This window comes from Dendropsophus ebraccatus, chromosome 1 (assembly GCF_027789765.1).
Source record: "Dendropsophus ebraccatus isolate aDenEbr1 chromosome 1, aDenEbr1.pat, whole genome shotgun sequence".
In the NCBI taxonomy this organism is placed as follows: Eukaryota; Metazoa; Chordata; class Amphibia; order Anura; family Hylidae; genus Dendropsophus; species Dendropsophus ebraccatus.
In genome coordinates, this window is record NC_091454.1 from 108,099,280 (window position 1) to 108,120,700 (window position 21,421).

General features: G+C 44.5%; 1 protein-coding gene across 1 annotated transcript in view; it reads right to left on the reverse strand.

Moving 5' to 3' along the window:
- AASS (aminoadipate-semialdehyde synthase) overlaps positions 1-20,992 on the reverse strand; it is a 68,406-nt gene extending 47,414 nt beyond the window's left edge. Inside the window, exons 1-2 of the mRNA XM_069976589.1 lie at positions 20,865-20,992; positions 15,394-15,611 (exon numbers count right to left, since the gene is read on the reverse strand). Coding sequence (XP_069832690.1) covers positions 15,394-15,603 — 210 coding nt within the window. The 5' untranslated portion in view covers positions 15,604-15,611; positions 20,865-20,992. The remainder of the gene's footprint in view (positions 1-15,393; positions 15,612-20,864) is intronic.
- Positions 20,993-21,421: the final 429 nt, after the last annotated feature.

The following is a 21,421-nucleotide window of genomic DNA, read 5'->3' on the forward strand; positions in this document are numbered from 1 at the left end:
AAACACATTAACACAAACTGATTGTATATTTATAAAGATATGTTAACACAAGTTGTAAGTGTGTCTTTTGGACACTTTGGGATTAGTACAACTGTATGGATAGATAGTGGCAAAAAGCACTTAGGGACCACCATATGTATACAGTGGCATAACGCAGGGCTATCTTGGGGAAACAGGACCCAAGTACTGCACACTTGCTACTAGTACCAAACAGCTATGGTACGGTGTCAGCAGTTTAGAATGGAATTGTATTAGTCAGATTTACTTTATTTATTTATTCTTTATTCATAAAAGAGCATCAGATACCTTTCATAATAGGGGTGTGAAGAGGGGACAATTTGCAGATATTTATAAAAGTCTTTCCTAGAAATCATGTCAAAACACGGCCTTGTACTTCAGATGGCCTTGTCCAGATAGCCTGATGAATGTTTTTTTTAATTTTGCTGCCCCAAATTCATATCCATAGCAGCCATAACTCCAATTTACATCAATGGCAGCTGTATGATGTCTTGTTTTTATAAACCTGTAGTTTGTTAGGCCCCACTTTATCATATACATAACATATACATAAACTTTTATAATGGGGGGAAACCTTATTGCGCCTATTACCCATAACCAAAAAACAACAAGTTCTCTTTAAGGTACAGATTGTTGTGGTTAAATGGATACATGTCTCTATTTACTACCAATGTTGATCTTTTGTTTTCTGCCTGGAATATAATAACATGATATGTCTATATAATAATATGATATGTCTATATACCACCAGACATGTAAAAAAGACTAAGTTTTTGCAATCTGTTCATTTGCAAACACGGATACATTTGTGAGCATCCATTTTGACCCATTTTTCTTTAACTTTTATTATAATCAAAGGATCAAAACACATCTTTTTTAATGTACACAAAAACGTAGCAGACCACATTTTTGTGTACATAAATTATTATTTTTTTTTTTTTAAAAAGGATGTGTTTCGATTCTTTTTTTTATAATGGAAGTCAATGGAAAAATATATCAAAAACAGATGCTCTCAAATGTTTTTGCATTTGTGTGCATCCGTTTTGATATGTTTTTCCATTGACCCCCATTATAAAAAAAAAAAAAAAAAAAAAATATGGATCAATGTACCCAAAAATGTGGTCTGCTACGTTTTTGTGTACGTTAAAAAAAGGGATGCTTTTTGATCTTTTTTTTATTAGGAAAGTCGATGGAAAAAATGGACCAAAACGGAAGCACACAAATTTTTCATGAGTTTTTTTGCAAAAAGATGAAAAAAAAATATTGAACCCAGCCTAAGAATGCTTCTGATATTTTTTATCAGCCTGTGGTTCACTGTTTGGGTATGTTCATATATCAGCAGGGTATTACACAGCACCTCCATGGTTGGTCTCCTATCCGTTCTGCAGAGGGTTGACTAAAAATTTGATTTAGTTTTAGGTCAAACTTATGAGGACGTAGAAAATTCACAATTTACAAGCTTTCAAAAACCACTGTATTGCTGCAGTTCTATTAAACTCAATGGTTAAATGTCCCCTAGTTCCCAGTTGTCACAGGTGTAATGTTAAAATAGTAAAATGTCCCATAGTGTCGCAGGTGAAAAATTATGTGTTGGGTCATTTATGTTCCAAGATAAAGCCATATTTTGGCACCTAATTTGGGCCTTCTTTTGGGTACAAAAACAACCAAAAACGTGTCACAAAACAATCAAATTTTATGGCTCCAAAAGGTGTCAAAAATGCAAAGTGGACGTTAATTGAGCCTTAAAGGACAACTCCAGCACTGGGAAAAAAAAAAAAAAGACAGACGCACATACATTTTATACTGACCATCCCTCCTGGCTTGATCGCCATTTGAATTTGGGCTTAGCAAACTAGAAGCCATGTGATGCGATCCAGCCAATGAAAAGGTTACTGTGCATATTTGCACCAGTAGCCTTTTCTCTCCCATTCATTCAGGCAGAAGACGCTGAAGATTGAAGAGGAGGAAGACCATGGGGGACATTATGAAAGATATGCCTGAGAAGGTACAGATTTTCCCCTTCTCTCTTGCGTACGCCTGCCATACGCGCCGCTCGCCTGATGGCCGGCTGGGGAAGTTTGGGGGGCGTGACGAGGTGGGAAGAGGCGTGGCCTCCTCCCGTGCCTCATTATCATGATTTACGCCTGCTCAGAGGCGTAAATCATGATCCATCTACACCTGCTTAGAAGCAGGTGTAGATTTTGTACACCATGTGCAGGTTCGGGCACCCAGCCAGCCGAATTCACTAAGATTCACTATATTAGTTAAGATGTAAATACCCCATTAAATAATCAACATCAGTGTGATCGCCCATGTCGGTCTTTAGCAGCAGGTGTCTGTAGCAGAAAGTATCAGCCGACACCCGAAGCCATTTCTGTCCAATGAAGGCAGAGGAGCAAACTGAAGAGGTTATTAAAAATTAATACAAAAAAACCCCATCGATTCTGTTTACATATTTAATTTGTTTACCGTTTAATACAATGCTTTGTAACTACAAAGAAACATTGCATGTACGTTGCCTTACATCTTGCACTGGCATATGAGACACATTCTAGAATAATATTCAACACTTCAGAGTAGAATCCTGCCACCAAATCACAAGTAACTACTACAGTGTGGCTATAGCACTGGGTAATATGCTATACAGGAGATCTTGTATTTATCCCTAATAATGACTCTTGAGACCAGACACAGTCTACATGGCAGCTGCACTGTGGCAAAACAGATTCACTCTTAAGAAATGCTGAAGTTTTACTTCTTTACACTTTCAAAGTGAGGTAAACTGAGTGTAGAGGAAAGAATAGCCCGTCTCCTCTTTTTATGTTTTGCGAGCAGTTGCAATGAAAAGAAAACTTGACATATTCTTCTCTATTAGGCTTTGTACTAGTAAAAGAGAAAATCTCTCTTTGTGGTAACATAAGGTGTCCTTGAATCTCCGGAATAAAGCACTTTAGCTGTAAATGTTACATGTATTGATCAACACTGCCCACAAAATGCTCAGATACCTAACCCCGGTACAAAAGTAAAAAGTTGAAGAAATCCTGTTACATTTTAGACAAAAAAAAATGACTGATCTAGGGGCGCTTTATTTTATTTGTACTTATGAACAGGCACTTTATAACCTTTTAAAGCTAATATGTTTTTTATGATCAGTACCACATACATTTGTGACTCCTATTCATGTGGGGTGCTTGCCTTTATGTAGCATCTGCTGTTGTTTCTATGAAAACCATCCTTACAATGGATCATCCAGTATTAAAATAAAAAACAACAGCTAGTTTATTACAAAAATACCACAACACCTGTCCTCAGAAACCTAGGCAGATTAGTTAAAAACATTATACAATAATCCTGTTCAGATTGTGACTAACCATGCACCTGTACAACCCCATTCAGATGTGTGGAATAAAATTTTTAATCACAGTAACATTAGTAAGAATGTTGCATTGAAAAACCTGACACCTATGTCTCCCAATCCTTCCATATACATGAATGTTCAGCTTGGTCAACTGTTTGTGTGTTCTGAATGGAGAGAGGAAGGGTAGGCTGCTTCCAGACTTCTCTAGATTTGTGGATATATGGTGAAAAGTAAAGGTGGAATCTAAGAAGTTTAAAGGTTTATGTCACCTTAAATTAGGGCAGTATAAACTAGTGACAGAAATGCTGAACAGATCGGTGTATTACTTACATCATTCTGTTCAGCCATTCTCCTAATATGCAGGAGAATAGGATTCTTGCCGCAACCCTCCCCCTGCCCATCCAGCTGCTGATTGACAGCTGACTGCCTATACACAGCATGGATAGATAACTGCCAATCAGCAGCTGGTGGGCGGAGTTTTCTGTTTCTTATGAATAATGAGAAGTGAACTACCGGGCTCACGCACATAATGGAGAGGACTACTTAATGTCCATGTTTTTCAGGAGGATATCTCTGGATCAGCTGCACAGAACAATGTTAAGTGATACAAAATTATGTTCAGCTTCTCTGTCACTAGTTTATGCTACCCTAAAATAGGACAGTCTAAACCTACTGACAGTCTCTGAGAAAAAAAAATATATTCAGACCCTTTGCTGTGACACTTGAAATTTGGCTCTGGGGCCTCTTTTTTTTTTATTATTCTGACATCTCTACACCATTATTGGAGTCAGTTGTGGTAAATTCAGTTATCTGGAAAGACATAGCCCTGTCTGTATAAGTGTCATTGTACACTTCCCTCTATATTCCCTTAGATACTGCGGTAGATTTATCAAAGATGTCTTAAAGAGGATGTACCATCAGGTACATTCTCTTTAAAACTACACATGAATCGAACGGCTGGGGGTGAAGCACTGGAGGCGGGCTGGCCCGCCCCCAGTGGGAGGAAACCCCTGCCCTTCCATGGCGCGGCTCCATTAGAATCAATGAAGCCGCGTCATGGAGGGGCAGGGGTTTCCTTCCACTGGGGGGCGGGCCAGCCTGCCTCTAGTGCTTCACCCCATGGCCAAGTAACCATGAATAGAACGGCGCTGTAAGCGGGAAATGGGGCGTGGTTAAAAAAAAACAAAAAAACAATGCGGCACCGGCTTCCCCGTTCCGGCGCCGTTCAATTCATGTGTAATTTTTTAAAAAAAGTGTCCCTGATGGTACATCCTCTTTAAGGCCCTTTTACACAGGCCGATTATCGGCAACGAGTGTTCCTAGAAATGCTCATTCGACCAATAATCAGCCCAGGTAATGGTGTTTTTAGATTTATCTGACTGATTTTTTTAAGTCAAAGCCTGGAATAGACTATGTGATGTATGGATCGCAGCTGCCTCCCAGTATTCTCAGCTCCCCAGACAATGATGTGTGCGGGACTGCTTTCACTGCAGCGGCCCCGCACACATCTACAGCCCTTTCTGTCAGAAACGTCCATATACGTTCCTGCTGCACTTGGTATGTGCAGCAGGAACGTATATCTACGTATTGCTGACGTGAAGGGGTTAAGGTGGAAACAGACAATTCACAGCAATTGTAGAGCTCCTAGTGTACTTTTTAGAGAATGAGTTTCCAAACTGCAGCCCTCCAGCTGTTGCAAAACCACAATTCCCATCATGCCCGGACAGCAAAAGCTTTGGATTTGGCTGTCAAGGCATGATGGGAAATGTAGTATTGCAACAGCTGGAGGGCCGCAGTTTGGAGACCCATGCTTTAGAGCTTCTGTATTGTACCAACCAGTACATGTAAATGGGCGTACAAATGTTTTCCATTTGTGGAAGAAACGTTTGGATGTGACTCCTTATGCCTTTCTGTGTCTACTTTACCTATTCCAAAAAATAGCTTCAGTTGCAGTATAACCATCTGGATGTCTGGGATATTTGGTAACAGCCTTTTAGCCAAGTGACACTGTGGAGCCACAAGACGCATGATATGTATCAATTGTGGAATGGACATTTGCCTGCTTCCAGTTTCCAATTTGTTGAGACATCTGGGTTACTTAGATTTTGTAGTGGGTATGTATATAAATTATATAATTATATAATATATAATTTATATAAATTATATAAAATATGATTCTAACAAGTAATTGTGAAAGGACATGGCCAAACTCCATGTTGTCTTTTCAAGTTTGTCAGTGGGGTCTGACATTTGGGGCAAGCAGTTGTCCTATCTGGGAACAAAGGGAAGGGCAAAATATTAAAAATGTATATTGCAGAGTGGGAGAGCTCAAAGCGATTGTTTTATCAGTACATTTGCTTTAAGTTCTGCACATGGATAAAACATCCTATTCCTGGGCACCGGCCGGGGGGTGAAGCACTGGATACGGGCCAGCCCACCCCACTCTATGGAGCCATGTCATAGAGGGGCAGGGGTTTCCTCCTATTGGGGGTGGGTCGGCTGCCACCAGTGCATTACCCCTGGCTGGTGCCTGGGAATAGACCGATGCCGTATGCAGGAAGATTATTTTTTTTTTTAACTTTGTGAGTCCCCCTAGGGTACTATTATAAGCAGTCACACTGCGGGGATTCAAACTGGTCAGTGACGAGAGTTGATCCTGACACTTAAACTCCGCAATTTGTGGTGTTAAAGGAGTTTGTGACAGGCAGCAGTGCAATTGCTACTGCCTGTGATTGATGATGAGGACCCTTTATGATGCAGGCTGAGAAATCTCAGTGTAGGAGTCTGCATCGTCAGAGAGGAGCCGTTCCCTGAGGGGAGGCATCATCCCTGGGCCAGATTTCAGCAGTTACATACAGTGCAGGAATTTTACTAATCTGTTGTTGGAGGTTAGCAGTAGCACTGCTAGCACCTACTTATAAGTCTGAAAATAATAGTACAGGCTGATGTCTCACCCAAATTTTCTTTTACCGAGTCAGATACCAAAACGTGTTCTTTTATTCCAATCTGTTTCTATTTTGTCACTGTAATTTTTTTACCTTACTTTTTGTACATTGTTCTGGGGGCTGCCATCTTGTCTTAGCTATTTTTAACAGTGTTTACTGACATGTTTTACGCAAGACTCATGGACATAGACAACAATAAACAGACTCTGTCCCCTAGAGATGAGTGTGAAACATTACAGAGCGTCCTCTGTGACCTTTGAAGAGGTCATTTCACAGAGAGCTGCTATTGTCTTCTCTATCTACTGGTGTCACACGTCGCTGCAATGCTGTACAGATCACTTTACAGTAGCTTCCTTTATCACTACAGACACAACAGGAATTGTAAGCTTAGTTTTAGCCTTAGTTTTTGCTGGAGTGTCCCTTCAAATCCTACCCGTCTACTGTGCTGCAAGTAATATTTGAAATCACAGGCGTGCTCATCCTCAACACATCCAAGGCACCCCTCCTACTGATGTTCCCAATGACCCAGTCGAAATACAAAAAAACTTTAAAGTGATATTGTCATCCCCTTATTCTGGTCCTCCATACCATTGAAAACCTTAGATGCTGCACATTCAATGTATAGCTGTATAACACTTGTCTGTGTCTTCTTTCTGCTCTAAAATCGCTTCATTTCATTAGTGGACAGTGTCACCTAGGTGGTGCAGCTTCATGGCAGTAAGGCCTCCTCTCCTAAATGCACAGTGTCATCCAGGCAAAGCTTCATGGCATTTGGGTTTCATCTCATGGGTGGGTAGAGTGCCCAACTGTCATGAAGCCCTGCTATCTAGGTGACACTGTCCACCTATAAAATTAAGCAATTTTAGAGAAGAAAGAAGACTCAGACAAGTGTTATACAGGTACAGTATATACTGAATGAGCAGCCTCTAAGTCTGTGGATGGTGTGGAGAATCCCATATAGAGTAAGGGGGGTGACAACATCCACTTTAACTCGCCACCTATTACCGGCTGCCAAAAACATAATACACATGCATTGGAGATATACAGATCTCCCATCCCTGGGTGAATGGTTTACGTAAATTACCCATATCCAAGACATTTAAGAACTGCTCATTAAATTCCCCAAGTAGGCTTCTAAATACACATTGACCTGGTGTTCTTGGCTGACATTTCTCTCTTCCCGTAGATACAGAGATATCTTGATGGCGCAGTGTTCTTAATTTGATTTCTCCCCTTCCCCTTTCAACCCCTTTTACATTAATCTATTAGTGACACACCAGGGCATCTAGAGACTAACTAGGGCACCTTGCCATTCTTCATAGGAGTCGTAAGCCTAAATCTGTCTTGACCATGACACTTTCCTCATTTCTTCTTCTAAACCTTTTTTTTTCTTCTCTCCCTCATTTTGCTTTTCATTTATCCCTCTAGTTCTTTAATACTACTGGAAAACACAATGGTTTTCATAACTCTGGTTAGTTATGTACGTGTTTAAACATTTATTGACTTTTCATGCTCTTACTAATGATAGAGCCAGCACTGTCTGAGGGCCACTCAATTGTTTTCTTTTGTCCTTTCAACAACACACATTTTTTTGAATCAGAAAACCAACTGACAGTACTAATGGGACAGATCAGGTGACTGCAATTGAATTGAGCATCAGTGACACAACCTAGAGGATGTCCACTGGGCAGTAATGAAGGCAAGAGGTTATAAAAACAAAGCAGGCAAAATGAGGATTAGTGAGTCTTGTCTCTCAACTGATACATTAAAGCAAATGACCATCGGGTACATCACTTAGTTTTTTATATGAATAGACCGGTGCGGGGATGCCCAAAGCACTGAAGGCTAATGGAGCCGCGTCACAGAGGGGAGTAGGTTTTGCCACACTGCGGGCAGGCGGACTCGCCTCCAGTGCTTCAAGCTGGGCCGGTGCCCGGTAGTAGACCGGCGTTGTGTGTGGGAACCAGACCGCGGTTCAAAAGAAGGACTGCGGCACTGGCTTCCCCCCGCTGGCCTATTCATATAAAAGAAAAAGCAACAATAGTTGTAGCAGCTCACTATATCCTCAGGTGCCGAAGTCACAGATAGGCAGTGATTACCCTCAATCACAAAATATCAAAATGAGAAGCAGAAAAAGAGAGCCTAGACCTCAAGGCTAAAATGGATATGTAAAAATCAAAGAAATAACAAGAATAGGAGCAGCTCACTAAAATCTAAAGGTGCCGAGGATTTCCTCCTCAGTGACTTTAGCGTATGTAGCCAGGGGCCCGCTACCAACGACCAGATTGAGAACCCACTGGCAGTAGGACCCAGCTACTTAGTATCTTAGCCTCCTGCATCTAGCTGAGAACAAGGCCATGCTGCTGATCAGCTGGGTGAGAGTACTTAAAATGAACCTAAGTAAAACTGAAACGGCATGACGACATCTCCAGGCCGAGGCAAGGGTGAGAGGTGCCGCTGAGCACTGTGCCTTTATATACAATATTGTCTGGATTTCTCCTCTAGCATCTCTCCCCATCCTAATGAGTAGAGAGTCCATGGACTAACCAGGAGTCCAGCACTCCATTTACTGCCAGCAATCTCAGTGTGGTTTCTTCTCATCAGTGTGGTTCTACTCTCGCTGCAGTGTAGCCCAGCGGAGACTTGTGGTACTACAGTGCATTTCCAGCAATAACAGCAATACCAGTGTGGTTTTATCTCATATCAGTGTGGTTCTACTCTTGCTGCAGTCCAGCTGAGACTTGTGGTACTACAGTGCAATTCCAGCAATCCCAGTGTGGTTTTATTCCAGTTCAGTGTGGTTCCATTCTTTTTGCAGTGCCTAATACATTCCAATGCGCTGTTGTTGTGTCCCTATACAATGACTGTGACTAGCATACCACCATAAGGGCCCTATGGTTACATTTTAAACTGTGTATAACTGATTTTATCTTTAATATTTGTGTTTGTTATTTGTAGTTACACTTGTATCTCTGTTTTTACACTGATGCACTGATCCATGCTATATTATTTTATTTTTATTAAATTGCATTTTATTTAGATAATATCGAGTAGACATTAGGTACTGGATGCCTAGGCTTTTTTTCTTTTCTAATTTTTATTTTTTAGTGACTTAGGGTGGTAATTGCCTATTTGACCTCAGCACCTTGAGATTTTAGTGAGCTGCTCCTATTCTTGTTATTTCTTTGATTTTTACATATTCATTTTAGCCTTGAGGTCTAGGCTCTCTTTCTCTGCTATTCATATAAAAAGCAGCCCACTTTAACATATAGCTGACACTCAATGCTGAACTACTGTTCTGTTATGCTGCATATGTCTTGCATAAGTCAGAAAGGGCTTAACTTTACTTTGATGAGAATTCTGTCTATGTTCAAAGGTAGGCAAAAAAAAAAGAAAAAAAATACAACAACACAATTTCAATTTTAACCTCTTAAGGACCCATGACGTACCGGCACGTCATGGATCACTGTCACTTAAGGACCCATGACGTACCGGTACGTCATCCCTTTAAACGGGCGCCGCGGCCGGCCGGGTCCCGATCGGGGGAGATAGCCTGCTATAATACATAGCAGGCCATCTCTCCCTGTCGGCATGGAGGGTTGTTAACCCCCCCCATGCCGACGATCGCCGCTATTGGCTGATAAGCCCATAGCGGCGATCGGAACCTTTCCGGGCCATCGGTGGCCCGATGACCCGGAAAAAAAATGGCGGTCGGTGCTGTCCGAGGACGGCACCGACCGCCATTACTGTAAAAAGTAATGGTGGTCACGGTACCACCGTCCCGATCGCCGTGAACGGCCGGCCAGCCGGCCGGCCGTTCACGGCGATCAAAGTCCCCACAAGTAATAAATACCTGCTCCGGACCCCTCAGCTAGGTAGCTGAGGGGTCCAGAGCAGGTATTTGTACATTACTCACCTGTCCCGGGGTCCTGATCGGCGTCTTCCGGGTTCCCGGCGTCCTCTTCATCTTCGGCTTCTTCCGTGAGTCCCGATCGTCTGTTTCCGGCTCCAGCGTCGTCTATTTTCGTATTTTTCCGGCTCCAGCGTCGTCTATTTTCGGATCTTGCGCTCTGCTGCCCCCTAGCGGCTGATAAGTGTAATACACGTATCAGCCACTACAGGGATGTTCAGAATGTAGTAAAAAAAAATTTTTTTTTCCCAATTTTTTTTTTTTTTCTATTTTCCGCACCCTATCGCCGCTGAGTGTTGATCAGCATCGCACGAAAGTGCGCTGCTAATCAGCAACTCCTCCTTTTTGGCGTAGGGTGTTTTTTTTTTTATATCCTACTGCCACGGTCTGCTGATAAGTGCCGAACATAAGTGCGGCATTTATCAGCAACACCATTTTTGGCGTAGGTTTTTTTTTGTATACTTACTGTAAAAAACACTAAATTACACCACACTACATTGAATAAAGTTTTACACTACACCACTACATACCCCATATACCAATCCCCATATAAAGATGGCCCCCAGGGTGTTTTCGGTATCGGACGCATACATTATTATTGCCTCCGACACCGAAACAGCCAGTGAGGATGAATGGGGGGTCCTTTGTTCCTCCATTCATCCTCATCCTCCTCATCATCCAGTGACGTGTCTGGGAGTAGCGTAGCGTACGCTGCCCCCCAGACACGTCTTTTCTGCCAGTACCGTCCCAATAAGAGATGACGGTATGGCGTGAAATTCTACAAACTCTGTGACAGTACCTCAGGGTACACTTACAGATTTAGGGTACGTGCACACTGCGGAATGGCGAAGGATAACCCTTTGTGCATTCCGCAGCTGGCACCCGCCGGCGGACTGATGCAGGGGCGCGTCTCCGCCCGTGTCATAGACTCTATCCTATGCATGGGCGGATTCCATCATCCGTCATTCCATCAACACGTTGGACGGAGAGCGGAATCCGCCCGTGCATAGAATGGAGTCTATGATATGGATGGAGACGTGCGCCTGCATCAGTCCGCCGGCGGGTGCCAGCTGCGGAATGCACAAAGGGTTATCCTTCGCGATTCCGCAGTGTGCACGTACCCTTAGAGTGTATGTAGGAAGGGACACCCGAATCCAGCCCCCAGATGCCCACTCCCCCCCCCCCCATCCTCGGAGTTAGTGGGAAGATCGTCCGGGAACTGATCTTCCCACTGCTGGATAAAGGTCACCACCTGTACGGGGATAACTTTTATACCAGCACCCCCTCTTCCGATCCCTCGCTGCCCGAGCTACTGTAGCTTGCGGCACGATCCGAACATATCAGAAGTAGTAATAACAGCCCTAATATTTAGCAGCCATGGAGCGGACCCAGCGCTTCTGGATATGAAGGACCCCGTATCGCACCAGGGCAACATTTTCCAGGTGACGTCCCCCACACTGGAGAACAGAAGACCCCAGAAGAAGTGCAGAGTGTGGGGTAACAGGGGGATCAGGAAGGACGCCATTTTCCAGTGTGACACCTGTCCTGATCCCCCCGGCCTCTGCATACTGGATCGCTCCAAGGCGCACCACACGTCACTGGGGTTCTACATTATCTAAATTCTGTCCCTTATTCCTATTTCAGGGGTCACGTTGATCCAGGGATTATTCTGATCGCCATTATGGAGTCGGGAAGGAATTTTTCCCCTGTGATGAGGCTAATGTCGTCTGCCTTACGAGGGTTTTTTGCCTTCCTCTGGATCAACACAGGTTGAATTTGATGGACACCTGTCATTTCCAACCTTATAAACTAATAATTGGCCTAATACCCCCAAATAAATTAGAATTGTCCCTTTTCCCCAGCTAAGTAGGTATGGCCGCCATTCCCATTAGAGGATGCCATGATGCAATTACAAAGCCTCTGTGCGGCCAGGACAGTAGAAACCCCCCACAAGTGACCCCATTCTGGAAACTACACCCCATAAGGAATCTAACAAGTGGGGCAGCGGGTATATGGCCCCCTGGTGACGGCCACATTTGGGACGTGAAAATGAAAAAAATGGTATTTTTCTACACATGTGCCCATCACTAGTGGGGTCCATATGCTCACTGCACCCCTTGTTAGATTCCTTATGGGGTGTAGTTTCCAGAATTGGGTCACTTGTCGGGGGTTTCTACTGTTCTAGCAGCACAGGAGCTTTGTAATTGCGACATGGCCTCCATCCCCCATTCCAGCCTCTAAATGGCGCTCTGTCCTTTTGGTGGCTTGCCCTGTGCCCATATGGCAAATTATGTCCACATGTGGGGTATTTTCGTACTCAGGGGAAACTACCCTACACGTTTTGTGTTCATTTTCTTTTTTAACCCCTTGTGGAAATGGAAAAAAATCAAGGCTAGACCAACATTTAGTGTAATTTTTTTAAAAGTTTTACTCTAAATCATTGATCTTGTCTTGATTTTTTCATTTTCACAAGGGGTTAAAAGATAAAAAAAACACAATGTGTAGAGCAATTTCCCCTGAGTACGGAAATACCCCACATGTGGGCATAAAGCGCCATGCGGGTGCAGGGTAAGCCTCCAAAGGGAAGGTGCGCCATTTGGTTTTTGAAGGCTGGATTTGGATGGAATGGATTTCGAGGGGCCATGTTGCATTCAAAAGGCCCCTGTGTTGCCAAGACAGTTAAACCCCCCACAAGTGACCCTATTATGGAAACTACACCCCTCAAGGAATGTAACAAGGGGTGTAGTCAGCATATGGACCCCACTGGTGACGGGCACAAATGTGGAACAATGTGGCGTGAAAATGAAATATTCAATTTTTTACACTATAATGTTGGTCTAGCCTTGAATTTATCATTTTCACAAGGGGTTAAAAGAGAAAAAAAAACACAAAATGTGTAGAGCAATTTCCCCCGAGTCCGTAAATACCCCACATCTGGACATAAAGCGCCATGTGGGCGCAGGGCAAGCCTCTGAAGGGAAGGAGCGCCATTTGGATTTTAGAGGTTGGATTTGGCTAGAATGGATGATGAACGCCATGTCGCATTTACAGAGCCCTTGTGCTGCCAAAACACTGTAAACCCCCCACAAGTGACCCCATTCTGGAAACTACACCCCTCAAGGAATCTAACAAGGGGTGCAGTGAGGATATGGACCCCTGGATGACGGGCACATTTGTGCCATGAAAGTGAAAAAAATGAAAATTTTCACTTTCACGTCACATTTTTCCACATTTGTGCCCGTCACCAGTGGGATCCATATGCTCACTGCACCCCTTGTTAGATTCCTTGAGGGGTGTAGTTTCCAGAATGGGGTCACTTGTGGGGGGTTTCCAGTGTCTTGGCAGCACGAGAGCTCTGTAAATGCGACATGGCCCTTGAAATCCATTCCAGTGAAATCCAGCTTCCAAAAGCCAATTGGCGCTCCTTCCCTTTGGAGGCTCGTCCTGCGCCCGCTTGGCACTTTATGTCCACATGTGGGGTATTTCCGTACTCGGGAGAAACTGCGCTACATGTTTTGTGTTTTTTTTTTCCTTTTATCCCTTTGTGAAAATGAAAAATTGAAGGCTAGAACAACATTTTAGTGTAAAAAATACTTTAGTCTTTTTTCAAGCCATATTGTTTGGAAAATCTGTGAAGCACCTGTGGGGTCCAAATGCTCACCGCACCCCTTGTTACATTCCTTGAGGGGTGTAGTTTTCTAAATGGTGTCCCTTTAGGGGTGTTTTTTTAGGTTTTGGCACCCCAGAGCCTCTGCCAACCTGAAGTGGTACAGTCAAAAATGACCAAAAATAACGGAGCCATTGAAATTCACTAGGCGCTCCCTTATATCTGAGGCTTGTGGTTGCGTCAAATAGCGCAATAGGGCCACATATGGGGTATTTCTATAAACTGCAGAAACGGGGCAATCAATATTGGGGTGCATTTCTCTGGTAATAGGTTTATAATTATGAAAAATATTGGATTACAATAAAATCTCTGCACAGAAAATTAAAATTTTCAAATTTCTTACACACTTAGCTTTTATTTCTGTGACTCCCCTAAAGGGTTAAAAAACTTTCTGGATGTGCTTTTGCAGAGTTTAGGGGGTGCAGTTTCTGAAATGGGGTGCTTCGTGAGGCTTTCTAACACACAGTCCCCTCAAATACACTTTAAACCTGAACAGTTCCCTAAAAATATCTGATTTTGAAATTTTACTGAAAATTTGGAAATTTGCTGCTAATGTTTTAAGCTTCCTATTGTCTAAAAAAAATGAAAGATAGTTTAATAAATGCCGCCAACAAAAAGTAGACATGTTGCTAATGCTATTTAATATATAATTTATGTGGTATAACCACTTTCTGTATAAGCAGAAAAGTTTTAAAGTTGGAAAAATGCATTTTTTCACAATTTTTCACGCTATTTTGGGTTTTTTCATAAAGATTCGTTATAAGTATCGACTCCAATTTACCAGAAATGTGAAGTACAATATGTCACGAGAAAACAATCTCAGAATCAGCCGGATAGGTAAAAGCATCCCGAAGTTATTAATGAATAAAGTGACACTGGTCAAATTCATAAAATTTGCTCCGGTCCTTAAGGCCATTTCAGGCCCGGTCCTTAAGGGGTTAAAGGGGGACTCTGAATGAAAGAAAAAGTTTAATTTAACTGGTGTCAGAAAGTTATGGAAGTAGTGTATTTGTTCCAGTCTGACATGATGCTCTCTGCTGCCACCTCTGTACATGGCAGGAACTGTCCAAAGCAGTACCGAATCAACATGGAAAATATCCCCTGCTTTGGACAGTTCCTGACACAAAAAGTGGTAGTAGCACTGTGACAGACTGAAACGTCATGTAGGACAGTGTTCCCCAACTGCAGTCCTCAAGGCTCAACAACAGGTCCTGTATTGAGGACATCCTATGCAGAGACCACGTGTGGCAATACATGACGACACTAATTATATCACCTGTCAAATGTAAGGAAATCATCAGGACATGACTTCTTGTTGGGGCCTTGAGGACTGGAGTTCAGGATTACTGCTGTAAGGCATACAGCAGCTGATGAGTATTGGAGGGTCTGAGATCAAATAGAAGTCATTTACAAATCTTTTTTACTTTCTCAAACCAGTTGATTTGGGAAAAAAAAAAAAAGACAACGGCAGTCAATGTAATTGCGGAGACATTACCTTCTCATGGATAGCTCTTCTATTTGATGCCTGCACCAGCACCTTGTAGCCGAGGTTTGTCAGCTCCTTTACATGCTTTGGAGCAAGAGGTGCTCTCCTCTCCCAGGCGTTGATATCTTCCCTTCTTATAGCTAGTACGGCTTTATGGTGACGACGGACCAACTGATTATATGCTGCATTATATCTCCTCCACTTCAGAACTTGCCACATGTTAAGACCTTGTAAGTGTAAAACAAGATAAATAACAGCAACTAAGTGAATGCTAAAAATTTACAGCAGAAAATTGAAAACAGAAATATTCTTAAAAGGGAACCTATTGACTCCCAGAATGGCTGCACAGACCTCTCAGCCGGGTCTCCTACGGTGTTGGGGGTTCCGGGCTCTGTAGGCTTCATGGCAGGTAAAATGCTTTTAAGGGCAGTTTCACTGATGTCCCACTCAGCCAATCAGTGGTTGTGGTGGGACAGGAATGCCAGGGAGCCAGAGCAGCAGACTGGAGCGCGGTCAGGTAATGTATTAGCCGAGCAGCAGGTGGGCCAAGTGGGCAGGGGCCACATTTTTGTCGCACAATGAAAACCTGCTGCAAAAAGGTAGATTCATAGTGACAGTCCACAGCATTGCAGCAGATTTTGCTGCGGAGCTCACAGCTTGAAATCCGCTGCGACACGTGTAAAGCTAGCTTTAATCCAGCACGTGAGGCAGGGGGAGAGCAGTGAACTAGTCATCCGGGCTGTGACTAGTCACAGCTCTCTGTCCTGTGAGCGTACTCTGCAGGTAGATTGTTAAGTTCCCATTGCACACAGGGTGCTGAGAATAAAGGGGCAGCAGCAGCAGCAGTGATGTCACTCAATATTCATTAGGAGGAGTGGGCTGGATGAGTGCACGGAGGCAGGTATTCCTGCTCCAAGTGGACCATTTGCATAGTGAAAAAAGTACAAATTTCCCAAAAATGGCGCTGAGGATAAAGGTAAGAAAATAACCTTTATCCTCAGTGCCCTGTGTGCTGTGAGAACAATGCTAGAAACACACACACAGCAGTTTTTTGGAATACTCCTACTGCAGTTTTTGTGCGAAAACCAGTAGTGGGTTCAAATGAGATGGAAAATATAAGCGGAAGACTTGTGCTTCTCTTTCCTATTGGATTCTCTTCTGGTTTTGGTTTTCCAAAAAACTGCCATGTGTGAATCCAGCGTTGTCCTGGAATCTAAGAAGGTATATACTCCCTGATGCTCTACTTCTGGCTCTGTGCTTACATGGCTAGATAGAGAAGTCCATGGCCAAGGGCAGAAACACGTTACAGCAACCCCACTAATGACTGTTAAACCAATACAACCCCTTTAAAGGGGTTGGCCACTTTATAGTAAAATTGTTCTGTATACAGTATTAGTAGGTATCCTCACTGCACTGACAGCAGCTCCCTGTGTGCCTCATAGAGCTAAAATCAGTGGTGTAGCTACCATAGTGGCAGGGTAGGCAGTTGCTATCGGACTCATGCAGGAGTGGGGCCTGCATGAGTGGACTATCATAGTAAGCAGTCATCGGCTCTCGGCTCTGCCAGTCACTCTTGTGGCTGCAGCCAGGATTCTGCCTCTGGCCACAAGAGATTTTATTTTTTTGGCAACATCACAGAGCCTATACTGTATATATATGCGCAATGCTTTGTGTTGTTTATGTTGTGGGTAGGGGAGGAGGGCCCCTTAATTTTTTTTGCTATGGGGCCCCATAGCCCAATCCTAGCTACCAATAAGATGAGGGACCATGTGACAATTTTACTATAAAGTGGACAATCCCTTTTAAGGGGTTATATGGGGGATTTTAAAAACTGCATATGTAGTTTGGGTGAAAACAAACAAATAAAAATAATAGACTATATTCCTCTGCCCCATCTCCTGCAGCCACAGAGCTGGAAGGGACAAATGTAACATGCTGATAGCCCCCTTCTGTGTAATAGGCACCAAGGATAAAGGTGTGTCTCTTACCCTCATCCTCCTCCTGTGCACTTAGGGTCCATTTACACAGAAAGATTATCTGACAGATTATCTGCCAAAGATTTGAAGCCAAAGCCAGGAATGGATTTGAAAAGCGGAAAAATCTCAGGCTTTCCTTTATGACCCGATCTCTGTTTATAGTTTGTTTCTGGCTTTGGCTTCAAATCTTTGGCAGGAGGGGTGACTGTACCCAAGGTGTAGTGACAGAAGGGGTGACTATACCCTGGCTATAGTGACAGGAGGGGTGACTATACCCTGGCTGTAGTGACAGGAGGGGTGACTATACCCTGGCTGTAGTGACAGGAGGGGTGACTATACCCTGGCTGTAGTGACAGGAGGCATGACTGTACCCTGGAACCAAGGCTAGGAGGGGTGACTGTACCCTGGAGGCTTGTGCAAAAGGAGGTATGCTGGGAGTCGTAGTGCAAAAGAAGGTATGCTGGGAGATGTTGTGCACAAGAAGGTATGCTGGGAGTTTTAATGCACTAGGAGGTATGCTGGGAATTGTTATATTGGAAGGATGCTGTTGCACAACTGCAACTCCCATTATAACTTGTTGTGCACTACAACTCACAGCATACCTCCTTGTGCACAAGGGGGTATGCTGGGAGCTGTAGTGCACAAGGAGATATCGCAGTTGCAGCAGCCCCCCCCCCCCCCAAAGCCCCAGACCAGATTCACTGCCACTGTACCGGCAGACGATGAAGGACTGCAGAATCGGTGGGTCCAGGGAGAGGGGGGTGGAGGACCGCTGTGATGGAGGACCGCTGTGGCGGGGAGAGGGGGGACTTAAGCCGGCGGATCGCTGCGCCGGCAGGTCCAGGGGGCGGAAGGGCTTGCGATGGGGGACCGCTGCATCAGCAGGTCCTGGGTGGGCAATTGTTTAATGACCTGCCACTCGCTGGATCCCAGAGGTGACACTAGGGGGCGGCACACAGAGAACATGGCTGGCGCTCAGGTAGCCGCCGGCCGTGTTCTCTGTGCTATGCTTTATGTGAAGCTGCTCTATTATGCAGCTTAAATTCTGGCATCGAACAGCTTTTTTGCCCGAAATATCAATTGTAGTATCAATATTTTGGTGCATCGTGCATCACTATGTAGGACATTAGGGAGAAGCTGCTGAGCCAGATCTCCATTACACCAGTGTGATAATAAGTCCCCTGCTGTCTGACCGGCCATTTATGAAGGACCTGGAGTCGGTCCCTGATAAAATTTGAAAACAATAGGACAGGCAGAATGACAAGCGGGGAGGACTGCTGGGCATGTTGCCGTGTCACCGCTGTCTGTCCACTAAATAAGTAAGTACTGGAAAAGTTTTTTTTTTTTTGTTTTTTTTTAAGCAAATTACTAATCTCTGGCACGAGTTGATTTGAAAGAAAAAATATGTCTTCATGTCTACTCCTTTGAGGCTCAGTTCACACTGACGTAATCAGATTTTGCTTACCTCTAAATTAAAGGGGTAGTGCGGCGCTAAACAATTATTCACTAAATAACACACAAATACAAAGTTATATAACTATAAAATGTATGTTATGTTAGTGAATGGCCCCCTTCCCCGTGTTTCCCCCCACCCACGCCACCCCCGGAAGTGTAGTGCTCTATACTCACCGGATCCGTGTCGACCCCCGTCCGCCATCTTCCAACAATGATGTCATCAGCTGCTCAGCCGCAATTGGCTGAGCACAGGTATGCTCAGAAAATTGCGGCTGAGCAGCTGATGACGCGGCAGAGGGTGGCCGGCATGAGGGACGGTCGGCCAGCAACCCGGATCAGGTGAGTATAGAGCACTACACTTCAGGGTCTAGCGTGGGTGGGGGGAAACACTGGGAAGGGGGCCATTCACTAACATATAAAAAAATAAAATGTCTAGCCACTGCACTCTCAGTAGTGCGCTACAGCTTTTTAATCAAGATGGAATAAAGTATTAAGTTTTAGGCTAGGTTCACACTGCGTTTTCAGCATCCGTTTAACGCATCCGTTTTTTGCAAAAAAACGCATGAAAAATGGATTGCAAAAAACGGATTCATTTGTGTGCATCCGTTTTTCCATTGACTTCCATTATAAAAAAAAAACGGATCCGTTTTTTTTGGCGGACCAAAACGGACCAAAAAACGTTGCTGACCCTATTTTTCTGGACGTTAAAAAAAACGGATCCGTTAAACGGATGCTGAAAACGCAGTGTGAACCTAGCCTTAGCAGCATTCACCCTTCTTTTTTTGGAAGTGCTGGATCCACTCACCTTTTTTCTTTGGGAATTCACTAACATAACATACATTACAAAGTTGTATAACTTTGTAATGTGTGTTATTTAGTAAATAATTGTTTAGCGCCGCACTACCCCTTTAACAAATCTTTTATGGCAGGAATAGGGAACCTTGAGGGCCGTATTACCAGCTGCTGCTGCCCTATGCACTAAACCTGAAGGCACCCCATCTTGAAGAGAACCTGTCACCCCTGTGCCGGGACAGAGCCAGGCCGACCCCCCGATGCAGACCCATATACTTACCGCTTCCATGAAGTCTCGGTCCCGGAGCCCGTCCCACCGCCAAAAGATCCCCGTCCGAAGCCGCACGCATGCTCACCAGAGATGAGTCCAACGTCCATAGAGAGTGACTGGAGCCGTCATTCTCTATGGGCGTCGGACTCATCTCTGGCTTCGGACGGGCTGGCAGGACGGGCTCCAGGACCTCATGGAAGAAGTATATAAGTCTGCACCGGGGGGGTTTATCCCCCAAAAAGGCACTGGATTTATTGGCAATTTAAAATGGGAGGTGGGAAACTAAAAAAAAAAAAAAAAAAAAGTTGTTTTCTTCCCCCCTGCAACCCACAGGTACCCAATGGTAAGTACGGTCCTGGGAACCTTCCACCCTCCAGCTGTTGCCAAACTACAATTCCCATCACGCCTGGACAGACAAAGCTTTGGCTGTGCAGGCGTGGAGGGCGGAAGGTTCCCCATGCCTCATAATGACAGGATCTTATCCAGACTTATCACTACTTTCCCATTTTCCGGGGTGTTCTTACTCCAGGACACAATAGAATGAAGCCTCATGGAAGAAAAGAGCCATATCCCGAACTATACGCAAAAACCGCAGTGAAACCTAAGTGTGAACAGAATGTTCAGTCCCAGTGAGGGAATGGGATAATGACGCCGTGTGCCCGTGTGACTGGAGAGAAGAGCGGTGCGGACAGCCGGCCTCAGAACTTTCCATTCACAGCCCGCAGTCTCTCTCCAGCGTTACTTAGGGCAGGCGGTGCGGTGCCCGGAGCAGCTGCTGACACACACAGACACATTACCAGCACATGCTCGGTACAAGTGTCTGCGGCGCCCGCCCGCCTGCCTGCCCGCCCGCCCGCTCTGCCATGGCGCACCGTCCATACAATGACCCGATTACCAGTCAGGCAGTTGTGGATACATATAGGCCTACAAGCCGTGAACAGGACAGTAACTACCTAAACGACGAGAAGGAGGGGGAAGCTACCTACCTGTCTGCGCCAATGTGACAGAGACCAAACTACCAGACGGCCCGTACCACCTGCAGGACACCCCCGGGAGAGAGAATCACGAGCCTAAGGAAGGGAGACACAACTCAATCCCGGTTTCACCAATCGCTGCGCGCACAGAAGCCACAGCCTTCCTCCTTAACCAATAGGAATCGAGGAGGTACGCACACCACTGTTATGAAGGCCGTGTCTGGTGAGAATGGGAGCTGCATAATGGGACCTGATCCTTAGCTGACGCTATAGCAGCTGGCTATTCCCATAATTGGGAAGGACCTTTTTGCCCCCTAGTGACCAGGTCCTGAATAGTCTCAGTATTCAGTCCATTCCCATAACTCAGAAGGACCTGGCCCTCACCAGTCATGGGGATTAGCCGGCTTTACAGGTCACAGCAGCCCTTCATCTGCAGTGACCAATTATTCCTCTATTAGTTGGGACCTGATCTATCACAGTATTTAAAGGGCTTATCTGGGTAACAAAAACATTATTCTAAACAATCCCCCTTCCCAATACCACCCTATGTCTAATGGACATGTATAACC